Source organism: Ostrinia furnacalis, unplaced genomic scaffold (genome assembly GCF_004193835.3).
Source record: "Ostrinia furnacalis isolate ACB-3 unplaced genomic scaffold, ASM419383v2 OfSCF0143, whole genome shotgun sequence".
Taxonomy (NCBI): Eukaryota; Metazoa; Arthropoda; class Insecta; order Lepidoptera; family Crambidae; genus Ostrinia; species Ostrinia furnacalis.
The window spans coordinates 299154-320742 of record NW_021130382.1 but is presented as its reverse complement, the minus strand read 5'-3'; the positions used below and the strand labels follow the sequence as shown (position 1 = coordinate 320742).

Here is a 21589-nt window from a genome sequence, read left to right as displayed (position 1 = left end):
GCACACACGACGGAAGCTTAAAAAATTGAGTAACTTCTCCCGTTTTCCCAAAATTTCTCTTCACTATACTCTGCTCCTAAGTATACTATAACCTGCCTAGGATTATGAAGAATAATTGTACCAAGTTTCGTTAAAATCCGTCGAGTAGTTTTTGTTTCTATAAGGAACATACAGCCAGACAAAAATTTTACTGATTGCATTTTTGGCATCAGTATCGATCACTAATCAGTAATCACCCCCTGATAGTTATTTTGAAAATATATTTCATGTACAGAATTGACCTCTCTACAGATTTATTTTAAGTATAGATAAAAAGACCGACCCGACTGCGCCAGAAAGAGGGTTATGTTTTTCGAGTGTATGTATCTAAATATATATATAACTTAAAGGTCAGTCACCTTGAAGGTCAGTCACTGACTGACATAGTGATCTATCAACGCACAGCCCAAACCACTGCAGCACTGGACGGATCGGGCTGAAATTTGTATTTTGATGCACACATACCTAAATGAATAAGTCACAATTTAAGAAGTATATAATTTATAAGGTGTCTGTGGCTACTCCATTTTATAAAGTTGAAAGCAAATATAAACATTTGAGATAAGTTGGATAGTTCCCGAGATGTTGCGGACGGGAAATCCCACTGGGCGCACGGCTAGTCTGTATTATAAAAGGCAAAGTTCTGACTGATTCATTTTCTGTCTTTTCATCGCACAGAAAACATAGTTGAAAACAATGATATTATATAAAAACAAAAGCAGATATGTTATAAGCGCTCGCGCTGTGAATACTCAAATACGTCCCAATTGGGACGTCTTGTGTTTAGTCTTCGTGTGGCCTGCGTCGTGCGCAATCGCGTGCGTACCACACCGTAAGTTCCTGTTCTTACCAAAATAAATAAAAAATGCCATCGTGTGTGTTTCGAAAGTGTACCAATTATGACTCTAAAGTAAACAAAATACAAGGGATCTCTTACCACATGTGATTATGCAAAATTATTTAGTATTTATATTTTCAATTATTTATGCAAACAATCAAGACGCCATGCGCCATGTTCAAGTTAAGAAAGAGAAAGCGATCTTGTTTTGACGTTAGAGCGATAAGGATGCGTGCGCTGCGGACATAGATTACTTAGTGCAGAATCGTTAAAACTATAGCTATCTCTTTCATTTGCGTGCTATTTCGTATCTTTTGTTTCACTTATCAGTTACATTTGTCAATGTGTGCAATTTGGAATAGCTCGGCACGGATTCAAATCGTAATTTCTATGAACGTAACATATCTATAGTTCTTTAATATCATTGGTTGAAAACTTCAGAAAATTTTCTACGCGTTAGTTGCAAAATGTGTAATATTGAACTTCTTTTATGTTACCTTTTTAATGGCATCTCATCCATCCATCACATCGTCCTCTTTCAGCACTTTTGCCAGTATTCATTTTGTAGCACTAAATGTTACTGGATTGGAACCACAGGTCTAAGAAGCTTAGCCTTGGATTATTATGTTTGCTCTACGGTACCGGGGACGCGCTTAGTCCTTTGCCAAGCTTTGCACAAAGAACTATTGTGTAATATGTAAGGCTGCAAGGGGTGTTCAGCGAATCAAATATAATCAGATATTCAGTATGTATTAAAAACTTATAGGGATTGAGAGAATCGGAAGTAAATTAATTTATTGAATTACGAGTATTATGGTTTAATTCCACAAATTCATTTTAATTAACCGACAAAAAAAAGGAGTTTCCATGTTCCACTCTATGTTTTTTTCCTAGACAGTTTTTATACATGTTCAAAAATGAAAAAGGAGTTTTTTCTCTGCGAAAAGGCTAGGTTAAGTGCTCAGCAAGAAGGAATGCACCGGCATGCCGCGGCATTCCTACCTCCTTTTTAATTTTTGAGCAGATTGTATTTTACGACGAGTATTTTTACCCGACTACGGCAAAGCAAAAGGAGGGTTATGATTTTGACAGGCAATGTATGTATGTATGTTCATCGGTTCCCTCGTAACTTCTAAACTACTTATCAGAATTCGACAAATGACATAGGCGTAGTCACACGTTACATATACCTACCTACCGTAGCACTTTGACAACGTGTGACTGCGTGTTGCGGCTCAATCCGTCTATCAAGCGTCTCTAATACTTAATTGCATAACTTATAATTAAATAATCAATTAACTTCCTTTCTTAACTAAATCGTAATTTCTAATACATGTAATTGTTTGCTATTGCTTTGTCGCAGGCGTTTTTAAACTTCATACTATTTTGTACTGTCAAAATCACTTACCTTCCAGTCGCCGCGCGATACGCACTATTGTAATACATTTTCAAATAATACGAAATATTCATCAAACCTGAGTTTTATTGGCTCCGAATGTCAGCGAAGACATAAATTGGTGGCCCATGAGGGGAATCTAGCCACGAAACCAAGAAGAATTCGCCAATATCCTGCAAAAAGTTCGCCGCGTCATCGTGCTGACCAATACTTCAGGAAGACGAAATCCATCACCGAGGACAAGGGAACACCGATTGAGCTGCTGATACTGGCACAGGAGTCGATCTAAAGCTTCACACCGGCTGCAGTTCATGAGATAAGTGTCCAAATTTCCAAAATCCTTTCCTCCTATCATTCCTACAACCTATCGCATTCCATAGCACAGAATAAGTAATAGTACAGGTACAGAAGGATTACTCCGCAAGACGATTTAAATAAATGCGAGTCTTGCTACGACGCGATACAGTGGAATTCAGCTCGCACAGCACTACGTACCTACAATTTTATTCACCTACAAGTTTTGTCTCTTTCTATCGCGTGCCTCTGAACTCTTCTTACGCTGTTAGGGTTGCTGTCTAGTAAAAAAATAATTAATGTACTTATTTGTAATGAGTTACGTATGTAGGTAAGTGTGCATTCATTATGGAAAACCTTCATAGTAGGTTAGGTTCCTATACTATCCTAAGAATTATTGATTACCTACATGGCCAACATACCTTTCAGCATCTTTGGGAAGCGAAAAAAAAGATAAATCCGGTAGATTACTTTTCGAATTTAAACACCCGAACGCCGCACAATATTTCTTTCTCTTTATGTCCATTTTTAAATAATACTTCGATCATAGAATTTTAATCATACTACAACGCACGCCAGCGTCCTGACGAGCGCGCGCGTGACACTCGACTGATATAATACCCGCCGGCGGGGCGCTTCGCTGTAGGTAATTATCGGATATACCGCGCGGAGTGAGCCAGGCCTGACATCAGCTTTTGCAGATAAACTTTGCGGGTATGGGCACCTAACGCCATCTATGGGGAAGTTTTGAAACGTCACAAATTAGGCGGGAGCTTCAAAATTAGTTCCAGCCGATTTCAATACTTTTGTAGAGTTGTTTCATTGTCGACTAGAAGAAAATTTAGTGAAAAAAGTTGCTAGGAGTGAGGTTATATTTATGAAAATAAATTAAATTAAGATCTTATTAGAGTTTTATTGAATTAAAATAAAGAGAAAATCACTCTGCCACATCCAGTTTGATGTGCATGTGTAAAATGAGAGTGGTGGTGTGAAGGTTATTAGCTAGATGGCGCTTAGAGCGCTGTTATTGATCAAGTCTGCGAGAGCAGGTAAACAATATATTGGACTTGTTTTGTTCATAGGGGTAGGGGGTTGGTTTCACTTTCGCTAGCCCCGTCAACACGTGCTGTTTATCGCACTCTTCTCTCCTGAGATGTCTCGCTCTGTCACCCGGTGTGGACTAGACAGATTTCCGAGAATTCTTTAAAATCTGCGTTGAAGTAAAACTTGGAATATGTAGTTCAAGTTCAATAACGTCGCTTACGTTATGCATGTGTGTGTAACGCAGGTTATTGCAGTTTTGTCACTTGCTTCGAGCTTTGTTTTGATTTGTGAGGACATTATTATTTTAGTAAACATGATGTTTATGACGATGTCATAATTTTTTAATGACGATGGCTTTAAAAATCGGATAAATATTTTTTTGTTATCATTTCAGTTACGGTTACAGTCCGTCAGACAAATAATTAGAAAATATTAGACAGTTTTTTTTATTTTATTTCATAATTAAATAATAAACAGTGCTACATAAAGTTAAAATGTCGTGTGACGCGACGCGACTCAATATAATACATAAATACTGTAATGATTCGATTATGAAAAAAATTAAAAATACGTATCCAATATTTTTTATTGTCTGTCTTGACGGACTAAAAAGAATTTCGACTTCATTACCCAGTATCATCCCAATTATGGAATAGAAAAAGGTTTTTATTTTCGGAGAACCCTTTGTGGCGGTTGTTTACTGTGTGTAATGTTAAATTATGGACTAAAGTATGGTAACGGTAAGTAATGGTAGGTACTTATCTGCTAGGCGAGGAAAAAAAAATTTCAAAAGGTGTTAGCTACTTGCCTGAAGATTTATCTTTGATTTTCAGTATCGTTGCTTTTTTCTGTTTATTACCATCCATACCTTAATAATTATCTTATCCGGACTACTCTAAACAGACATGCATATTTTTGTTTCCATGTTTCTCCTGCCCGAAGAACCGCTTTATCTACCCGTCTCTCTAAATTTCTATCATGACCCCCTTACTCGAGGCCACTTACCTGGCCTCTCTGCCGTTGACGAAGTGGGGTGCCCTGATTCGCATCTAGATTTTAATATGTTAGACCTAACAAGCATCGGGAATACTGCACTGTAACTTAGCAGTTTTTTCTAAATAAAAATATTATGAGATGAGAGTACATAATATCAAATAAATTTCTGACAAATAATGTACCTATGTTAAAGTCATACATTGGAGGAAATCATCAAAATTATTATGACTCCTGAAACATTACTTCAAATGAATACTACTAATGAAAATATCTATTCTCCAAGCTTTTATTTGACTTCATTTTTAGTATTTTTTTATCTCCAGCCGAAATTACCGGAATTAGGTTTTTGCAAGGTAATAAATAGTATTTTAAATATGCAGACAAATTAATGTACATATTTAGAGAGTGCTGGTAGCTTCTCGCCAATGTATATGTCACCGTAAAATTGTGAATTTCGTCAGATTATAATCTGACGTAGTTAAATTACAATCTAACCTAACCTACAGTCCGCTCAACTTAAGCTGAGAATTGCATTTGTGTGAGTGCACACCGATAGTGTAGAGTGGCAATCGGCTTGAGGCGCGGCGCGTCCCGCGCATGGTTTAAACCGGTTTATACTAGTTTATAGCAAGCGGCCTGAGGCGCGGCGCGTCCGCCACGCGTCACTTCCCTGCCGCTCACATACTTCACTTCACCCCCGGTACTGGTAGCAGATAGATAGACGTGTAATTTTATGTAATTGTGTTCCAAATATTAGTGAAATGGCTCCTACTGTAAGTGAATTTCCTGTACGAAAACCATTAAGCAGGCAAGTGAAAGAAATTTTATGCTAATTGAATACGTATTTTAAAGGTGTGAACGAAAAGTTTTTAGTCTGTTTTTATTTTGTAATTTTATAAATTTGTTTGTCTTTTTGTTGTATTTTGTAAGGCTGGCTGGACGCCCTCTCTATAAACGGTGCTCGCAGAATATCAGCGTCGAGGTACTTCGTGCCTTGTTAATTGGCATATGCTGAGCGAGGACCTGTTTTTATTTATTTATTTATTGAAAAGGATGTGTCAAGTGTCGTTACATCGGCCCAATTGGTAGCTAGTGTTTTATGGAGTTCCTTTTAATAAAACATTAATTTTATTTGTATGTGTTTTACTAACTGTACTTTTGGCGATCACTCACACAAATGCAATTCTCAGCTTAAGTTGATAGGACTGTAACCCACTGTTAGTTTACAATCTAACGCGATATATTATAAACTGACAGAGTTCACAATTTCACGTTGACATATACAAGCAAACTTGTAGGCTCCATACTTTACACACATTTATGTACAAGATTTAAAATTAACAAAGTTGTCGGCCGTTTGGTGTAGTGGTTCGAAACGGACTACTATTCCGGAGGTAGCGGGTTCGATTCCCGCACAGTACAAACATTCATGCACACAGAACATAATTTAAGTATGTTTATATCCGTTGTCTAGTACCCATAGTAGGTACAAGCTTTGCTTAGTTTGAGACTTGAAGCGCAGTGTAAATGTCCAAGGATATTTATTATTATTTAAAATAAGTAAGATAATATTTTTATAGTGGTTTTTTTATGCAATACTTTAAAAAAATACATAGGTACATATTATTTCTTAAGTAAGTACTTTTGTATTCTTTTAAATTATTTACCATAATTATATTTAGATAGTTCTGTGAATGATTGGATGGTGATCGTCGATATTTCAAAAAGTTTTACTTTAAGGTATTGGCATATAGCCATATGTTGCACTCTTTGCCGGATAAAACGCGGACAGTCTTTGAGTAGATGGAGTATATCCTGGACAGCATTTGGATCGCAATTACACTTGTCGGTCTCAACTATCTTGAATCGAAGTAAGTATTGTCGGTGATAGCCGTGACCGGTTAGAATTTGTGTCAGGTGGAAGGAGTATTCCACCTGAGCGAAAAGTTGGATAATGTTGTCCAGGTTTGAAAGCCAGTTCCGAGTTTTAGTATGTGTGGGACAAATCTTGCAACTGAAATTGGGTAGACTTATGTAAGTACGATGACAATGCAATGATATGGTACCATTGAGCTGGTCTGATGATGGAGTCTGGAGGTGGCCATAGAAACTCCTAAACGAAACGGCGGAATCGCATCGAGTTTGGGTTCGTTCGATTTGTCTTTTCGAGCACTGTGATGCTAAATGATGGCCAGGGTTCTGATGATGTAGTCGGAAGGTGGCCATAGGAACTCCTAAACGAAACGGGGGAAAATAATCGAGTTTGGGTTCGTTGGATTTGCACACCCGAGGACTTTGGTGCTAAATGGTGACCAGGGTCCGGATGATGGAGTCGGGAGGCGGCCATAGGAACTCCTAAACGAAACGACGGAAACTCATCGAGTTTGGGTTCGTTAGATTTGTCTTTTCGAGCACTACCGTGAAATAGTGTTACATTACAAGAAATGCGGAGATTGAGAACAATTAAAAAGTGTAAAATAAAATTATAATAACAAACTTTTTTTTAAACTAGCTTTTATTTTATAATGCAGTTGTACAAAAACGAAAAATAACCCAAAAAAATGTACTTACCTAAAATAATTTGGAAAGCTTGTATCGCAAACAGAAAACAGAGGAATCGAAATTATTTTATGTACGTACAATTATTATTTTTTTCGTTTTAGTACAACTGCATTTTAGAATAAAAGCTTGTTTTTAAAAAAAGTTTTTAGATTTACCTACCTTATGGGTTTTTCATGTTATCAGAACTCAGAGTGAATTTAATAAAATATGTACTTATACTTTAAGATGATATTCCTTGAAATATGATTATATACCAATAATGTAGGATTAAACATAATGCAGTGTAATTAATTGTCATCTGCAAATTACGCTTATCTTCTTACTAATATTATAAATGCGAAAGTTTGGATTTCTGGATGTCTGGATGTTTGTTACTCTTTCATCCAAAAACTGCTGAACGAATATTTATGAAACTTTAAAATATTATTGTTTATAACCCAGAATAACATAATAGGCTATAAATTTATGACGATTTATGACAAAATTTCACACGGGTGAAGCCGCTGGAAAAAGTTAGTACTTATTAATTATATCTCAATCACAAGTCTTTGTGAAATAAATCAAATTAGAATCCTCTTCGCATCTTTATGTTATACAGAACCTCCCTATTTTTTCCGAAATGCTGACAACGTTAAGATAATTGTGAGATTCAAATTCACAAGAGGTCATACCTACTATAAATCTTGATAGGACGGGAATGTTAATTTTATATTAAACAAATATTCAGTCCCACAGATATTTTAATGCCTTATGCGTTATAATGTCGAATATGCTGACAATTATTGGAAAAATAAATAATATATTTAGTTTTATTTCTTTCACAGCTCTATTCAGCTTTGTTGAATACATTCTCGCTTCGAATACGCTGTAGATAAATAATTGTATTTACAAGTTTGGGACACATTCATGTGATAATACTTTTGTATATACACATACTAACCTTACAAGCAATCTTTGATAAATCTCATAATATGTATACAAGTATTTTAAAGAAGTAAGTGTGTATAACTACAAGAGTATTATATTTAAAGCTTAGTTCTTAAACGTTGTAGGCGATTTGGCTACAAGCATAATGTAAAGTAAAACAACGCAAAGAAAACCTATCCAAAAAGTTAAGCTATGTACAAGTCATAGAATATACAACCTTTTGTTTTCACTAATACTGTTTCTTCAAGGGCACTATGGTGTTCTATGTGGATTAAAATAGTAATAATATTATTGTTATAGCTAGTGTCTCACTATAGTTTGTATTTATTGCTGATTTATAAGCTTACTCGGTTACTTATGTAGACCTTGGGACTACCTCCACGAAACTGTCAGTTTCATGTTACTTACCTCAAAAATGACAGACTTTCATGCAAAACCATAACTTTACAGGCTGCAGCAATGTGCTTTCAGCCATTGAGATTGTTTATTTATAAAAATATCTTTTTTTTTGTTTCATTCATCAAAACCTTTCCAACACTGATGCTCAACAACCCCGGATTTTATGAATTACGTACGATTTCAATTTCGCCCCCACTTATTGGGTTTACTAAATATTATAGAGGGAGAAAATTAGAATATAAAAAAATACTTTCTCTTATGAATCGGTAGATATGTTAGTTCATATTTTTTTTGTTTTAAGTCATAGAAAACAGAATAATAATATTTTATCGATTGATATAATATTAATGGCCAGAATGGTATTTATAAAAAAATTGAAACTAAAACATTACGAAAGCCTGTCACCTACATGCATTAATTGTAACATAATTATTATGGCCTTTACACGGCACAAAATATTGCTCCAATATCTTATAATCTAGAACATGAATGTGACCCGTTACAATTATTTCTCAAAAGATGATCACTTACAATTTAATTACCATCTAACTTTTAATAATGGTGCAGGTATAATCAACCGAAAATAATATCGCGATTAAGCGAATCAACCGCTATTGGTTACCTATCTACATACAATACATACATTGAAACTGCAATGCCTAATATATTACATTAAATTCACACGAATTTCTGTACAATTGATTCTATCTGATAACCGCTTTTAACATAATAATCTAATAATATGCAATGTAATGGTTATTGATTTACTAAAAAATACTCGTCATAACCACATAATTATCAAAAAATTTGACGATACAAACTTACAAACAAAAATTTTTAATAAGAAATTATTATAAAATATACCTTACACCAGAATAAATTATTTGAATTGATATCCCAGTGGTAGAGATTCTTGATTATTATCAATGATCAATAACACCCGATTAAAAATTCTGAGATGAAGAAATCTTTGCTTTACCCTTCTTTGCATTAATCTTAATCCGTCTTTTTAATTGAGCTCTCTAGCCGTTTTTATAAAAATACACCAAGTTACATGAAGTTATTGAATTCAATTTAGTATACGGGGTGAGATTTTGTAATGCCACCTGGAGGGAAAGTACTCTTAATACTGTGGATAGAACATTTACTCAAAGAAAACATTCTTTTAATTTTGAAAACAAAAAGAAGCAAAAATATATTTCCGAAAATTTTGCGAAAATTTACCACCATACCATTTTTTTGTAAATAATTGAAATAATTTAAAATTGCATGATTTTCCTTTCATCTGATTTATCAATTTTGTTAGAGATTTCATCCTTATACCTACTTAACCTTAACGATCGATGCAATAAAAATAAAGGATGTAATTTTTAACAGATTTTAGTTGGTTCGATTCCCGAAAATAAAGAAATGTTTTCTTTGAGTAAAATGTTCCATCTACAGTGTGAAGAGTACTTTCCCTCCAGGTGGCATTACATAATTCCATCCTTTATAAAATTTGGATCATACAATATTCGTAATGTGGTGTACTATTTATATTCATTTTTCTATGTAGCCATGCCAAATTACTCATAGTTATAACAATCTATTACATTACTACATAGTATTAAACAGCAGTGGAAATTTTAATTCATTAAGATATTTCATTTTACATTAATCTTATGCGATAACAATACAATTTTATCATCAATTGCTAAAAATGTAATTAAATTTCAAGGCTGAAAATATACGTAACGACAAATCAATGTCTTATGAGTACATATTGTTTGAATATCATTAAAAGTTTACAATGTAATTTATAACCTATTGAAAAGGCGACATAGCATCGATAACAAGTTCAGAAGAATTACATATAAACTTTATAGCCACTGAGCTTAGTATTTGAGAGACAGAAGAAGAAAATAATGTAAGACGGGACAACGAATCAGTATGTATGCTTCAAAAATAATAATATTCTCAGTTACCTTTAAGCTCTGTGGCTTTAAAGTGAAATAAGTATAAAAAGCTAGTGAAATGTTTTGTTAATTATGATTTTTACTCTATGTAGATATCTTCAATCGGATACGCTGTCTCTATAAACTTCTGATAAAACCTCTGGAAAGCTCTCCTGAAAAGATAAAATAATATGTTATGAAACTATCTTTTATGTCTTTATGGACTGCAAACTCGACTTATTGCTTAAATGTGTCTCAGAACACTAGATTTCTCTGTCTCTGTGTCTGTGGCTGTTTTTCAAGTTTCATAAGTAATGATGATCAATGATCTGCCGGCGTCTTAAAAAAAGTTTTTAATACTTTTTAAGTTCTCATCCCTCTTTTGCCCAGATTTTTAAGAATAAGCTATCAAATTAAATAAAAAGTAAGCATACGTTTTTTATTTTCAGTAATATCAAAATTTTTTATGAAAAAATACACACTAAGAAATCATCATCAAATCTAAAATCGGCGATTGAAGGATTGCACTATAACTGTTAAAAAATAATATTTAAATAACTAAATGCAGGCGTTTCGTACAATTTTAATAACATAACAGTAAAGAACTACTACATAGATGGATAAGGCAGCATTTCGTGTAACAAAAACTCTTTGTTTTTGCTGGCTGTTTTATTTTGCTGGCCACTTTTGTATTTTTTAATTTTAAATTTGTCAAGAACGTGGTTTCGTAAAGAAATACACTCAACATTAAATAAACCGCACCTTCCGCGACGTGAACTTTTAAGAATTTCTTCTGACACAATCATGGTGCCCCAACAATATTGGTGTTATTTGAAAGCCCAATAAACATCCTTAAAGAAAAACACATTTCTTAATAAATGATTAAAATATACCATAAATGTGACTTGAAAAAAGACCTCACTTTGGGCTCACCTCTGGGATCAATTAGACCAAATTTTATGGTTATAAAACCAAATAATGATCACACATGTCCTCTTTAACAGATGGATAGCGATTAATCCCAAATTAACAGTTTTATAGGCATAAAAGTTTGCTCAAGCGTAACTACCTATTTTTTGAAGAAGTGACTCTGGATTCTTCTACAGACATATTTTTGGGGTAAAAACCTATCCTTTAATGAAATGAAGTTTAGAACTAGGCTTTTAAATGGTGCCAATATTGGTGGGAAGTGGGGATGCATACGTTTGAGAAGTGCTTGTTGCGTGAGGTGCGATTTATTTGATGCCGAGTGTATTTTGATGCCTGCCAATCAATAAACGTAAAGTATCAGAGCTGAGAACTCAGAATTTTATTGAATATTGTATTAAACATAATGTGCAGGACGACTACAAATCGGCCGAACGGAACCCTAAAAAGATCAAAAGAAACCGCAGTAAATACCTATACGTACCTATAGGTATGTAATAAATCATCGGCGCTCGGCAAGTACATCAAAAGACAGAGACAGCGCGAGCGCGCAAAGGACAGCGATAGTACGCGCGCCCGAAGGACCAGAAAAATGTGCAGGACTGTTTATTTATCCGGCCAAAAAACTGTACGGAACTGTCGGAGGCCAGATAACTGATGACTGGAGTGAATGAGCGGAGTGGGCTGTACGGATGCGGTGAAACGGAGAGCGGTGGACTGTAGACTGTAGAAGCTCCGCTGGACGGTGTGTGTCTCCAATCGCTGCACTACTATACTATAATCGGTGGTGGATCGTTGCCACGTCTTCGTACCTCGTGGCTTCTATACTATGTGCGGTGTGACGCTATTAAACGGTGAACACGGTGCGGTCGATGTCACACGCTGTAGGAGTCCGGTCAATACGGTATCCGTAGTCGCTATGCTATACGGTGTCCGAGGTCTATGCTGTAGTCGTTGTTCTATTCACTATCTTCACTATGCGCTCTTGAGACTCTTGCGTAGACTGTTCTTCGCTGTACTATCGGAGACTATTCTCTTCGGTTTACTTCAGAAGACTATGCTTGGTGCGGCCCGGCAGCCGGTTTATATACCCATAAAATCCCGCCTATTTTCTAGAATAATACGCGGTCCGCCCGTATTCGGGAATACGCAAGTACTTACTCGAACTCGCGGGAGTCGTAAACAAACTATAAGGCGTCCGGATATGAGCCTTATCGCGTAGATCGTAAGGGCGGTTATCGCGGGCGCGCGTACTATCGCTGTCCTTTGCGCGCTCGCGCTGTCTCTGTCTTTTGATGTACTTGCCGAGCGCCGATGATTTATTACATACCTATAGGTACGTATAGGTATTTACTGCGGTTTCTTTTGATCTTTTTAGGGTTCCGTTCGGCCGATTTGTAAATAAGGCTCATATCCGGACGCCTTATAGTTTGTTTACGACTCCCGCGAGTTCGAGTAAGTACTTGCGTATTCCCGAATACGGGCGGACCGCGTATTATTCTAGAAAATAGGCGGGATTTTATGGGTATATAAACCGGCTGCCGGGCCGCACCAAGCATAGTCTTCTCTAATCAATCGAAGTGAATAGTCTTCTGAAGTAAACCGAAGAGAATAGTCTCCGATAGTACAGCGAAGAACAGTCTACGCAAGAGTCTCAAGAGCGCATAGTGAAGATAGTGAATAGAACAACGACTACAGCATAGACCTCGGACACCGTATAGCATAGCGACTTCGGATACCGTATTGACCGGACTCCTACAGCGTGTGACATCGACCGCACCGTGTTCACCGTTTAATAGCGTCACACCGCACATAGTATAGAAGCCACGAGGTACGAAGACGTGGCAACGATCCACCACCGATTATAGTATAGTAGTGCAGCGATTGGAGACACCGTCAGCGGAGCTTCTACAGTCTACAGTCCACCGCTCTCCGTTTCACCGCATCCGTACAGCCCACTCCGCTCATTCACTCCAGTCATCGATTATCTGGCCTCCGATAGTTCCGTACAGTTTTTCTAGCCGGATAATAAACAGTCCTGCACACATAATCTTGTACAATTATGTCTATTTTTGTGCCATGTGGTTTTTGTGCCTTCTAGGATACTATTCGGATTTTAGTATGTTTTTAAACAAATTAATCAGTATTGGAGTTTATCGTATTTTTGGTTTTTGTCATACCAATCCTACCACGCCACTCCTGTTCCGACACAAATACATGAAGGAGTCCTCCATTTTTCCCTCTGTTATCTGTCGTTTTTCGCTTTATCACCTGCCGTTTTTCATTTTAGGTACTTATCTGGTTGCAGGTCGTTAATTTTGTGAAAGGGAATTGTTTTCGCTATTTTGCATGCACCATGTGCTTGATTTAATAACTTGGGTTTTTAAAATGTAGTCCAAAATCATTTATAATTCCGTGAGTTGTTATTAACCTCCAGTACCAGTAGTCCGATTGTTCGTCCGGTTAACCAAACTATAAACTTTTTAGTAGCAGTGCATCGGTTCAAAAGTAGAACCGAACTACTGATACTCTTTAATAGCAACAGTTTGGTTGGTAATATTCAGAAATAAATTGAACAATATTATTTTATTGATAATTCTATAATGTTATTATATTCAGGTCAAAGTGAATGCAGCCTGCATTATGTATGAACAACATTGTCGGTCTCTACACATTTTGTTCTGATCCGATCTGACAGTGCGGGCACGAGCAAAGAACGTAACCTGACAGCTGCTGGTTGCGTTCATTTCATCTGGTCGCAGACCGTAAAACGCTTCATTAAATACACTCTGTATCACCAAAGGTAGTTTGTTTAAACTGAAATGGAAGATGATAATATTGTTACTGTTTATACTTACCCCACGGCTTCGGCGACAGGCCTAGTAGACTCCTGGCCCCGGAAGACGTGGCACGCAAACCGTTGCAGCGTTGGATGCTTTGTGATGAATCCCAGATACCGGTGATCACGGGGGTGAAACGCGCAGAACGATACGTTCTTCAGCGAGTAGAAGTAGTCAATGCAAGGGCCACTACGACTTCTCTGTAATAATAATTTAGATGTGTTCAATAACGCGAGTAGTTATTCTTTCAAATTTATTTAGTGTTAGTTTTGTATATTGAACGTTTCATCATCATGTCAGCCATAGGACGTCAACTGCTGAACATAGGCCTCCCCCAATGATTTCCTTCATTCTCAATAGTTCTACTGAAAGTGAACAGTTTTACCGTAGAACTACTTTTAATAATTATTTACTTTTTTTTCATTTGTTTATAAACGATATTATATATTTTTTTAAATATTGTGTAAAAATAATATTAAGTTTTCTTCAGAAATAATGTTCCCACTAGTTTCACTAGCTAGGTATTCGGTGGTACATTTAAAAGTAGAACTAGTGGGAAATAAGTCCCATTAGTACTACGAACTATTGAGAATGAAGGAATGATTTCCACAATGACCGGTTGGTAGTGGTCTGCATCCAGCGCAAGGAACATATTTACTAGGATCCAGCGCCTTCCTGTTATCTTTATGAGGTCGTTGGTCCACCTTGTGGGTGGATGTCCTCCTTTCCAGAACCTTGCTGCCCCATCGGCCGTCAGTCCTGCGTACTATGTGCTCTAAGCTGTGTTTCAAGGTTGGGCAAAGTTAAGAACATAATGACTAGGTCACAGTCATTTTACTATCATCATTATCATCTGGATATTTGGTTTCCACTGCAGGAGTATGAGGGTCATCTTCTTTCCCTAACATGTCTAATTCACCGGACGCGAAAGGAAGGATTAGGCCTACGTCGTCACCCTAGTCAGATGGTGTGTCGAGGCATGATATCCTTTAGTCGCCTATTTATGAAAGAGTTGGGGTGGTCATATTCTTCAAATATTCAATGTGTTAATAAACATAGGTTAAAAATGTAACACTTACATCTGGCTTTGATCGGTCGACCATACGTAGGCCTTGGTCTGATACTTCCAATATACAGGGCTGCACGACTGGTTCTCCACTGCACTCGCCGACGATCTTCTTCACCGCTTGACATACCACACCTGTTCCTTTGTGAGCCAAGGTTTCTACTGACCCCATATATCTAGAAAAAAAGTGTAACTCAAACAGTGTTCAAAGCATTTAGTTGTCTTGTGGTGTAACAGTCGAACTCTAACCCGAATCTGGATTGGATTCCCACACCAGTTGCAATTTCACTTTATGTTTGTTAACAATAAAATCAGGACGTTCTAGCAAGCTTCAATAAATCCGATTTACAAAAAAAAATTAGAGAATTCTTTCTGCGGAGGGAAATTTTGAGCTGTTACGTTTTTATTTAGCACAAGCGGCCGCCCGCGACTTCGTACGCGTAGATCCCGTTTTACCCCCTTCATCTATCTTACGCGGTTTAGATTTTTCATACAAAAGGATTTTCCCGGTAATTCCCGTTGCCATGGGAATTTCAGGAAATTCTTTCTTAATGCACCTCTACGGTACCTAAGCTACGTCCCTTCCAAATTTCTAGTGCCTACGTTTTGCCGTTTAGGCTGTGCGTTGATATTGTCAGTGAGTCAGTCATACAAAAGGATTTTCCCGCAATTCCCGTCCCTGTAGGAATTTTTCAATATCCTGTTGTAACTAAGCTTTAAGTTTACTAAGGTACTTGCATGCCAAATTTCAAGCGTCTAACTTAAGCGGTTTAGATTTTTCATACAAAATGATTTTCCCGCCTATTCCCGTTCCCGAGGGAATTCCTAAGTATACTATAACCTGCCCAGGAGTATGAAGAATAATTGACCTCTCTACAGATATATTATAAGTATAGATGATGCCAATGGTGGCTCATATTAGTCGACACCCTGAAGACTAAAATATTCCTTATCAATATTTAATTTTCTTCTCTTTTATAAACGTGAATCATAATAAGCATAGAAATAAATACCTCGAGTACCTACAATACAGTATAGCTTTCCAGCTGTATGTAAATCGAATTTTCGTATAGATCCAGTTTATTCTGTAACCTATTATTAGTATCTTTTGATAGAGCTCGTGAAACACTTTCAAAATAAGGAAGTAACCAGTTTTTCGATATCTTGTGTAGTTTTACAAATAATCAAGTGAGATCACTTATCGTTTCCACCCTGTATAAAATGTACTATCACTATTTGAGATATACAATGTTATACCAAACACAACGTTATCTTTGGAAGGGCCACCATAGACACGACACGCGCCGTACTCTCCATTCTGAATGCGGTTACCCACTAATATCACTATTCATCAATTTCCCGTTAATACTCGTAATTTCTCGGTACTTGACGTCAAACTGCAACGATCGTCACAGGGCGTGTAGTGGCCTCTTTGATTAAAATTAAAAGCGATATAAATAACACAACGCCCCTTCGTCCATTCAATGTAGGTATTTGCCGACAAGATTAGCTTGACCTGGTATAATAACTCCTTTCGGAAATGTCATTGCAGATTAAATTGAATGAATTTATTCCCAATGATTAGACAGATACAAAATTGTCATTTAGGAATTTTACATTGTCATGTTGTTGGATAAAAAAAACCTCTGTGGTCTAGTGGTAAGACCACCTGCTTTAGACGCAGAGGTCCCGGGTTCGATGCCCAGCGGGGGCAGATTTTTTTGTTTGGTTTGGTTGGTGGTAGGGCTTGTTCTAAGTCCGCCTGGCTAGCTACCACCATCTTACCTAAGTCTGTCGCCATAACAACAATGTTAACAGCATTATTGTGTTCCGCAGTTAGAGGTAAGATAGCCAGTTCCTCCGTGGTTGAGGATTCCGGGTGAAGCTCGCTTCCACCTTCGGCCTGATCGTCACTTACCATCAGGTGAGATACAGGCCAAGAGCTTCCTCGTTGTGGATTAAAAAAAAGTCCTGATCAATTGTACTACCGTTACAAAGAATGAGATTTCCATATGCTTGTGTGTGTAAAGTATCCAGATATTTAAAAAAGTCTATCATCATAGTCGGATAATACTTACATTAGATACGGGTCCCGTATGAAGCCAGGATACGCCTCCAATAGTTAGTTACACGGGGGTATTTATTGGTCTTGTAAGAAGTGCTTCGCTTTGTGGGATCATGACGTTACGTTTTGTTTCTTATGAAATACTTACTAATATTAAATAATATACTACTTACCCTAATAAATATCTCTCTCGTTTCACTTTGGCATTGGCTGGGTCAAAATCGTTATAGTCCATGTCAACAGCATACGCAGACGGGAAAATTCCTTGTTGGCCTGTCCTGAGATTTACACCTGTGAAAAAGGAGCAGTTGATAAAATATTCGTGAGTTGTTTGTATTTACATTTTATTTACTTGTGATTCTTACCTTCGCACCATAAATCATCTGCTTCCTTTTGTACATAAATGGGATCCCCAATTTCTACTTCGATTTCATCGTGATGTCTAGGGTTGAACTTGTGTAGGCCTCTGTGCGTAGCTTCGAGCATTTCTAGTTGGTTATGTGGAACTGTTGTCATGTTACCCGCAAAATGAATGCCGCTGATACTGCAACTTGATGATGGTGATACTAAAAAAAATAAAAATACAAATATGAAAATCTAGATTATGTTGAATTGATGGTGATTATGAAGGCAGAATACGTCTATTGCATTAAAAGATCTTCATAAAAAGAATATCCATTAAGAAGAGAGATTGTGATGTTTTAATTACCTTAAGTATAAATGATAAAAGGAGTGCAAGTAGATTATTTTTTCAATCGTGAAGACTGAGGGAGGGTTAAATTGAGGTCACTACTTCAGCGTTAGACTTAATGAGCCGCCATAGAGGCGTCTGAGATGACTCATTTTTTACTTAACCTGCCCTTCGCAGCTGGGATCAGATGCATATTTAGATTGCAAAAATATGATACAAAATACGAACCATTTTGTTGTAACGGCGTTGGTGATATACTTTTCGGCCCCGTGTCGATAGGGGAGTGTGCTGTGCTGTGTCCACTGTCGACATCACCCAGACTCTGCAGTCTCTCCGAGTCAGGGCTCGAGTCTTCGTCAAGGAGGTACCCGCACTTGAGCACTAGTAGTGGTCGGCCCTGGCATCCTGGTCTGATCAGCACTCCAGCGAGGGCTCCTAGCTCATCAGCGAGAGATGCGGGCTGGCTGCATGCTAATATAGAAGCTGGAATTTGTGAAGATTTTATCTCAGGGAATGTTTCCTAAAACTTTTATTACGGCATAATAACATATTATTTGGTAGCTTTGTTTACTCAAAACTTGACCTTTGTAATATAAATTAATATTTTATTAAGCCTTATAGCACAAGTTTGTCATTTTTTATAGCAATATTGGTGTAACTGTAATTGAACTAAAGATTAAGTTTTGATTTCTAATACAAAATAATATTTTCATAACTTCTTTGCCTTGCCATGAGTTTGTTCCCAATATTTTGAATATCTACCTACAGTTTTTTTAGGGATTTAACTCGGATTTAATGGGCATGATGATAGATTTTTGCCTCAGAAACAAAGAAGTTCCAATAAATAAATGGTGCACAAATTCCTCGAGATATCACTGTTTGAAAATCAAATTTTTGGACTTTTTGAGTAAAACTACCCAATAACCCTACATACTAAATGATTTTTCTTCGTGCACCGCTTAAAGATTTCTTTGTTTGTTCCTATTTTATATATGATAATGGTAATATAATGAACCACAGCATGTCATTGATATTTATTTATTCTTTTTAAATATAGGCACAACAAGATCATTTAACTTTCACCTATCGTGGCTTTACTTAACTACTACAAAAAAACTTTTTAAAAGCATTAAAATGTAGATTGGTTTTTAGAATTTTAACTTTAACGTCTACAACTAAATTAATTCTTCTTCAATGAAACATTAAATAAGTTGTAACCAATTTTTGAACACAGTATTACATAAGATCCGATGGTGACAGTACTTTAACGTGAGTAGTAGTAGTCGCCTATGCATGCATGTTCAATGGTGCCCTATAATCGTTAATGTACATTTATGAATTCTGATATCATCGATTTTCTTTCCTTATTGTGTCAGTTATGGTTTTCTCATTGTATTCAATCAAATGGAGTTGTCGTATAAAAAATGAGCAATTTTTTAAGTAAACACTATTATTTAGAATTTTAGAAGGTACCGTTTTCGTTAATTAAAAGACCATCACTATTGTTACGTATTATTTTTGAAATAATTTTAAATATCTAAATTATCAAAAGGGCGTCTCTCATGATCTCCGAGTAAAGATACTTCTCAATAAATATTTAATAATAACAATACAGTATTCTAGCTTCAAACTCTTTGTCATGGTCTCGTTGCTACTTGTGACTTTAAGCAACGAGTAGCCTACTTTTACATATTACTCAGACATTGTGAACGAATCCCTAAAGTTCGTAAAAAAATTTGTAATAAAAGTTTTTTGTTGTAGAAAAAATAATTAAATTTCTTTTATAGATTTGGACTTTTGAAATGAAATTGATTATTTTATTTTAAAAAATACAGGGTGGAATTTTGTAATGTCACCTGGAGGGAAAGTACTCTTAATATTGTAGATTGAAAAAAATTCTCAAAGAAAACATTCCTTTATTTTTGAAAAGACATAGAACTGCATTCAAATATTTCCAAAAATTTGCTTACCGCACCCGGGAATCGAACCAAATAAAGTCTGTTAAAAATTACACCCTGTGTTTTTATTACATCGATCGTTAGGGTTAAGTATAAGGATGAAATCTCTCTAACAAACTTGATAATTCAAAGGAAAGGAAAACCATGAAATCTTAAATGATTTTAATTATGTACAGAAAATTGTAGTATGGTATTGAATTTTCGAAAAAAAATTCGAAAATCTTTGAATGCAGTTCTATTTCTTTTCAAAAATAAAGGAATGTTTTCTTTCAGTAAATTTTTTATCTACAGTATTAAAATTACTTTCCCTCCAGGTGGCATTATAAAATTCCACCCTGTATATGTATGTAGGTTTAAATGAGAAATATGATTATTAAAATTTAAAATAAATATAGAAGTAAGTATAATTAAAAGAAATATTTGTGATTTATTTGTTACAGAGAGCAATGATAACTACATTATTTGACGTCTGTAACTGTGTATCATGTTATCAGATCAATTTCGTGAAAATTCTAATCATACAATATAGGATATACCTACCTTCAACAGAAACAAAAAAATTTTCGCTCCGGCAATATAAAAAGTGATAAACAATATTATAGGAAAAGTCAGTCGCGAGAGCGCAGTTGCAGTTTAAAAATAGAGAGTCAAATATAGGCGCAGACTTATATTAACTGTCTGGCGACCTTTACCTGTGATATTGAACTTTCATAGTGGCGTACTAGTATCTATATTTAATAAACAGATGGTACTAACATCTTTTGTCCTTTGGTATTTCGGGTAATTTTCTCCTTCGTCTTTGGCCATTTGTGAATGTTTGATGACTCGGGCTCCGTTGTGTTTCAATTACGTCGGGTTGTGGTGGTGGAGAGACAATTTCTTCTTGTGCTGAGGCTGCCGTTTCATTGTCGCCCATACATCCTCTGTCCTCCTCAGGCGAGCCGTCACTTTTTGATGACGGTGATTCATCATCCAAACCCACATTTGGCACTAACCTGTATCGATCAAGAGAAAACCTTCCATTAGTGATGCCAATGAACTGGTGAATGAATAAAACACGTCACTCAGATAGAATCCAATTTTGCTCACGTGACAAATGCACCCCGACATTATTGTTTTCAGGTGAATCAACCGGCGCGGGGTATTCACATATAAAAACATTGCGTAAAATGTACTTACGAGTAAAACGGAGTGGGAGCTTTTATGTGCTGGGGTAATCTGTCGAATACTCGACGAAATTCTTCGAACTCGCTATCGGCCATGTCGCTTTTACACCTGATTGTCGGCGGAGACAGTGTCGCATGCGCGAATGGTCCCCGCAACTATATCGACCGTAGTCAATGGAACCAGATGAGTGCGATCGCATTGCGCATGTCAACCCTCCCTTGTACGCGCAACGTCACAGCGCAGGCGCGAGTGTCCCCAACAAATGCATTGAACTTGATGCATCAGCGGGAAACCCCTTCAAAACTTTAATTAGGCTTGTTGAACGCTATGTCACAGACGACCTAGTGACCGACTTGTAAGCACATGTATTTGAAACACGGGATGGGCTTGTTTATGTTTATCGCCTATCGTATAAGCGTTTTTGGTAAATAAACTTATTCATTATA

At 36.4% G+C, this 21589-nt stretch overlaps 1 protein-coding gene across 1 annotated transcript; it reads right to left on the bottom strand.

Moving 5' to 3' along the window:
- Nucleotides 1–10217: 10217 nt before the first annotated feature.
- Aplip1 (JNK-interacting protein Aplip1) lies at nt 10218–21276 on the bottom strand. Its single transcript, XM_028304403.1, has 8 exons — nt 21156–21276; nt 20733–20971; nt 18247–18501; nt 17693–17893; nt 17501–17618; nt 15276–15438; nt 14215–14396; nt 10218–10602 (listed from the first exon to the last, which is right to left on the bottom strand). The coding sequence occupies exons 1-8, from the start codon at nt 21236–21238 to the stop codon at nt 10530–10532; spliced, it is 1314 nt and encodes a 437-aa protein (XP_028160204.1). The 5' UTR covers nt 21239–21276; the 3' UTR covers nt 10218–10529.
- Between the last annotated feature and the right edge of the window lie 313 nt (nt 21277–21589).

What these genes read in the sequence shown, in the direction of transcription:
- Aplip1 (XM_028304403.1), bottom strand. Translation starts at nt 21,238, where the DNA reads ATGGCCGATAGCGAGTTCGAAGAATTTCGTCGAGTATTCGACAGATTA. An exon ending in AACGCCGTTACAACAAAATG is followed by an intron (nt 17,894 to 18,246) that starts GTTCGTATTTTG and finishes TATTTTTTTTAG; the next exon opens with TATCACCATCATCAAGTTGC. An exon ending in CGAGAGAGATATTTATTAGG is followed by an intron (nt 15,439 to 17,500) that starts GTAAGTAGTATA and finishes CTTTTTTTCTAG; the next exon opens with ATATATGGGGTCAGTAGAAA.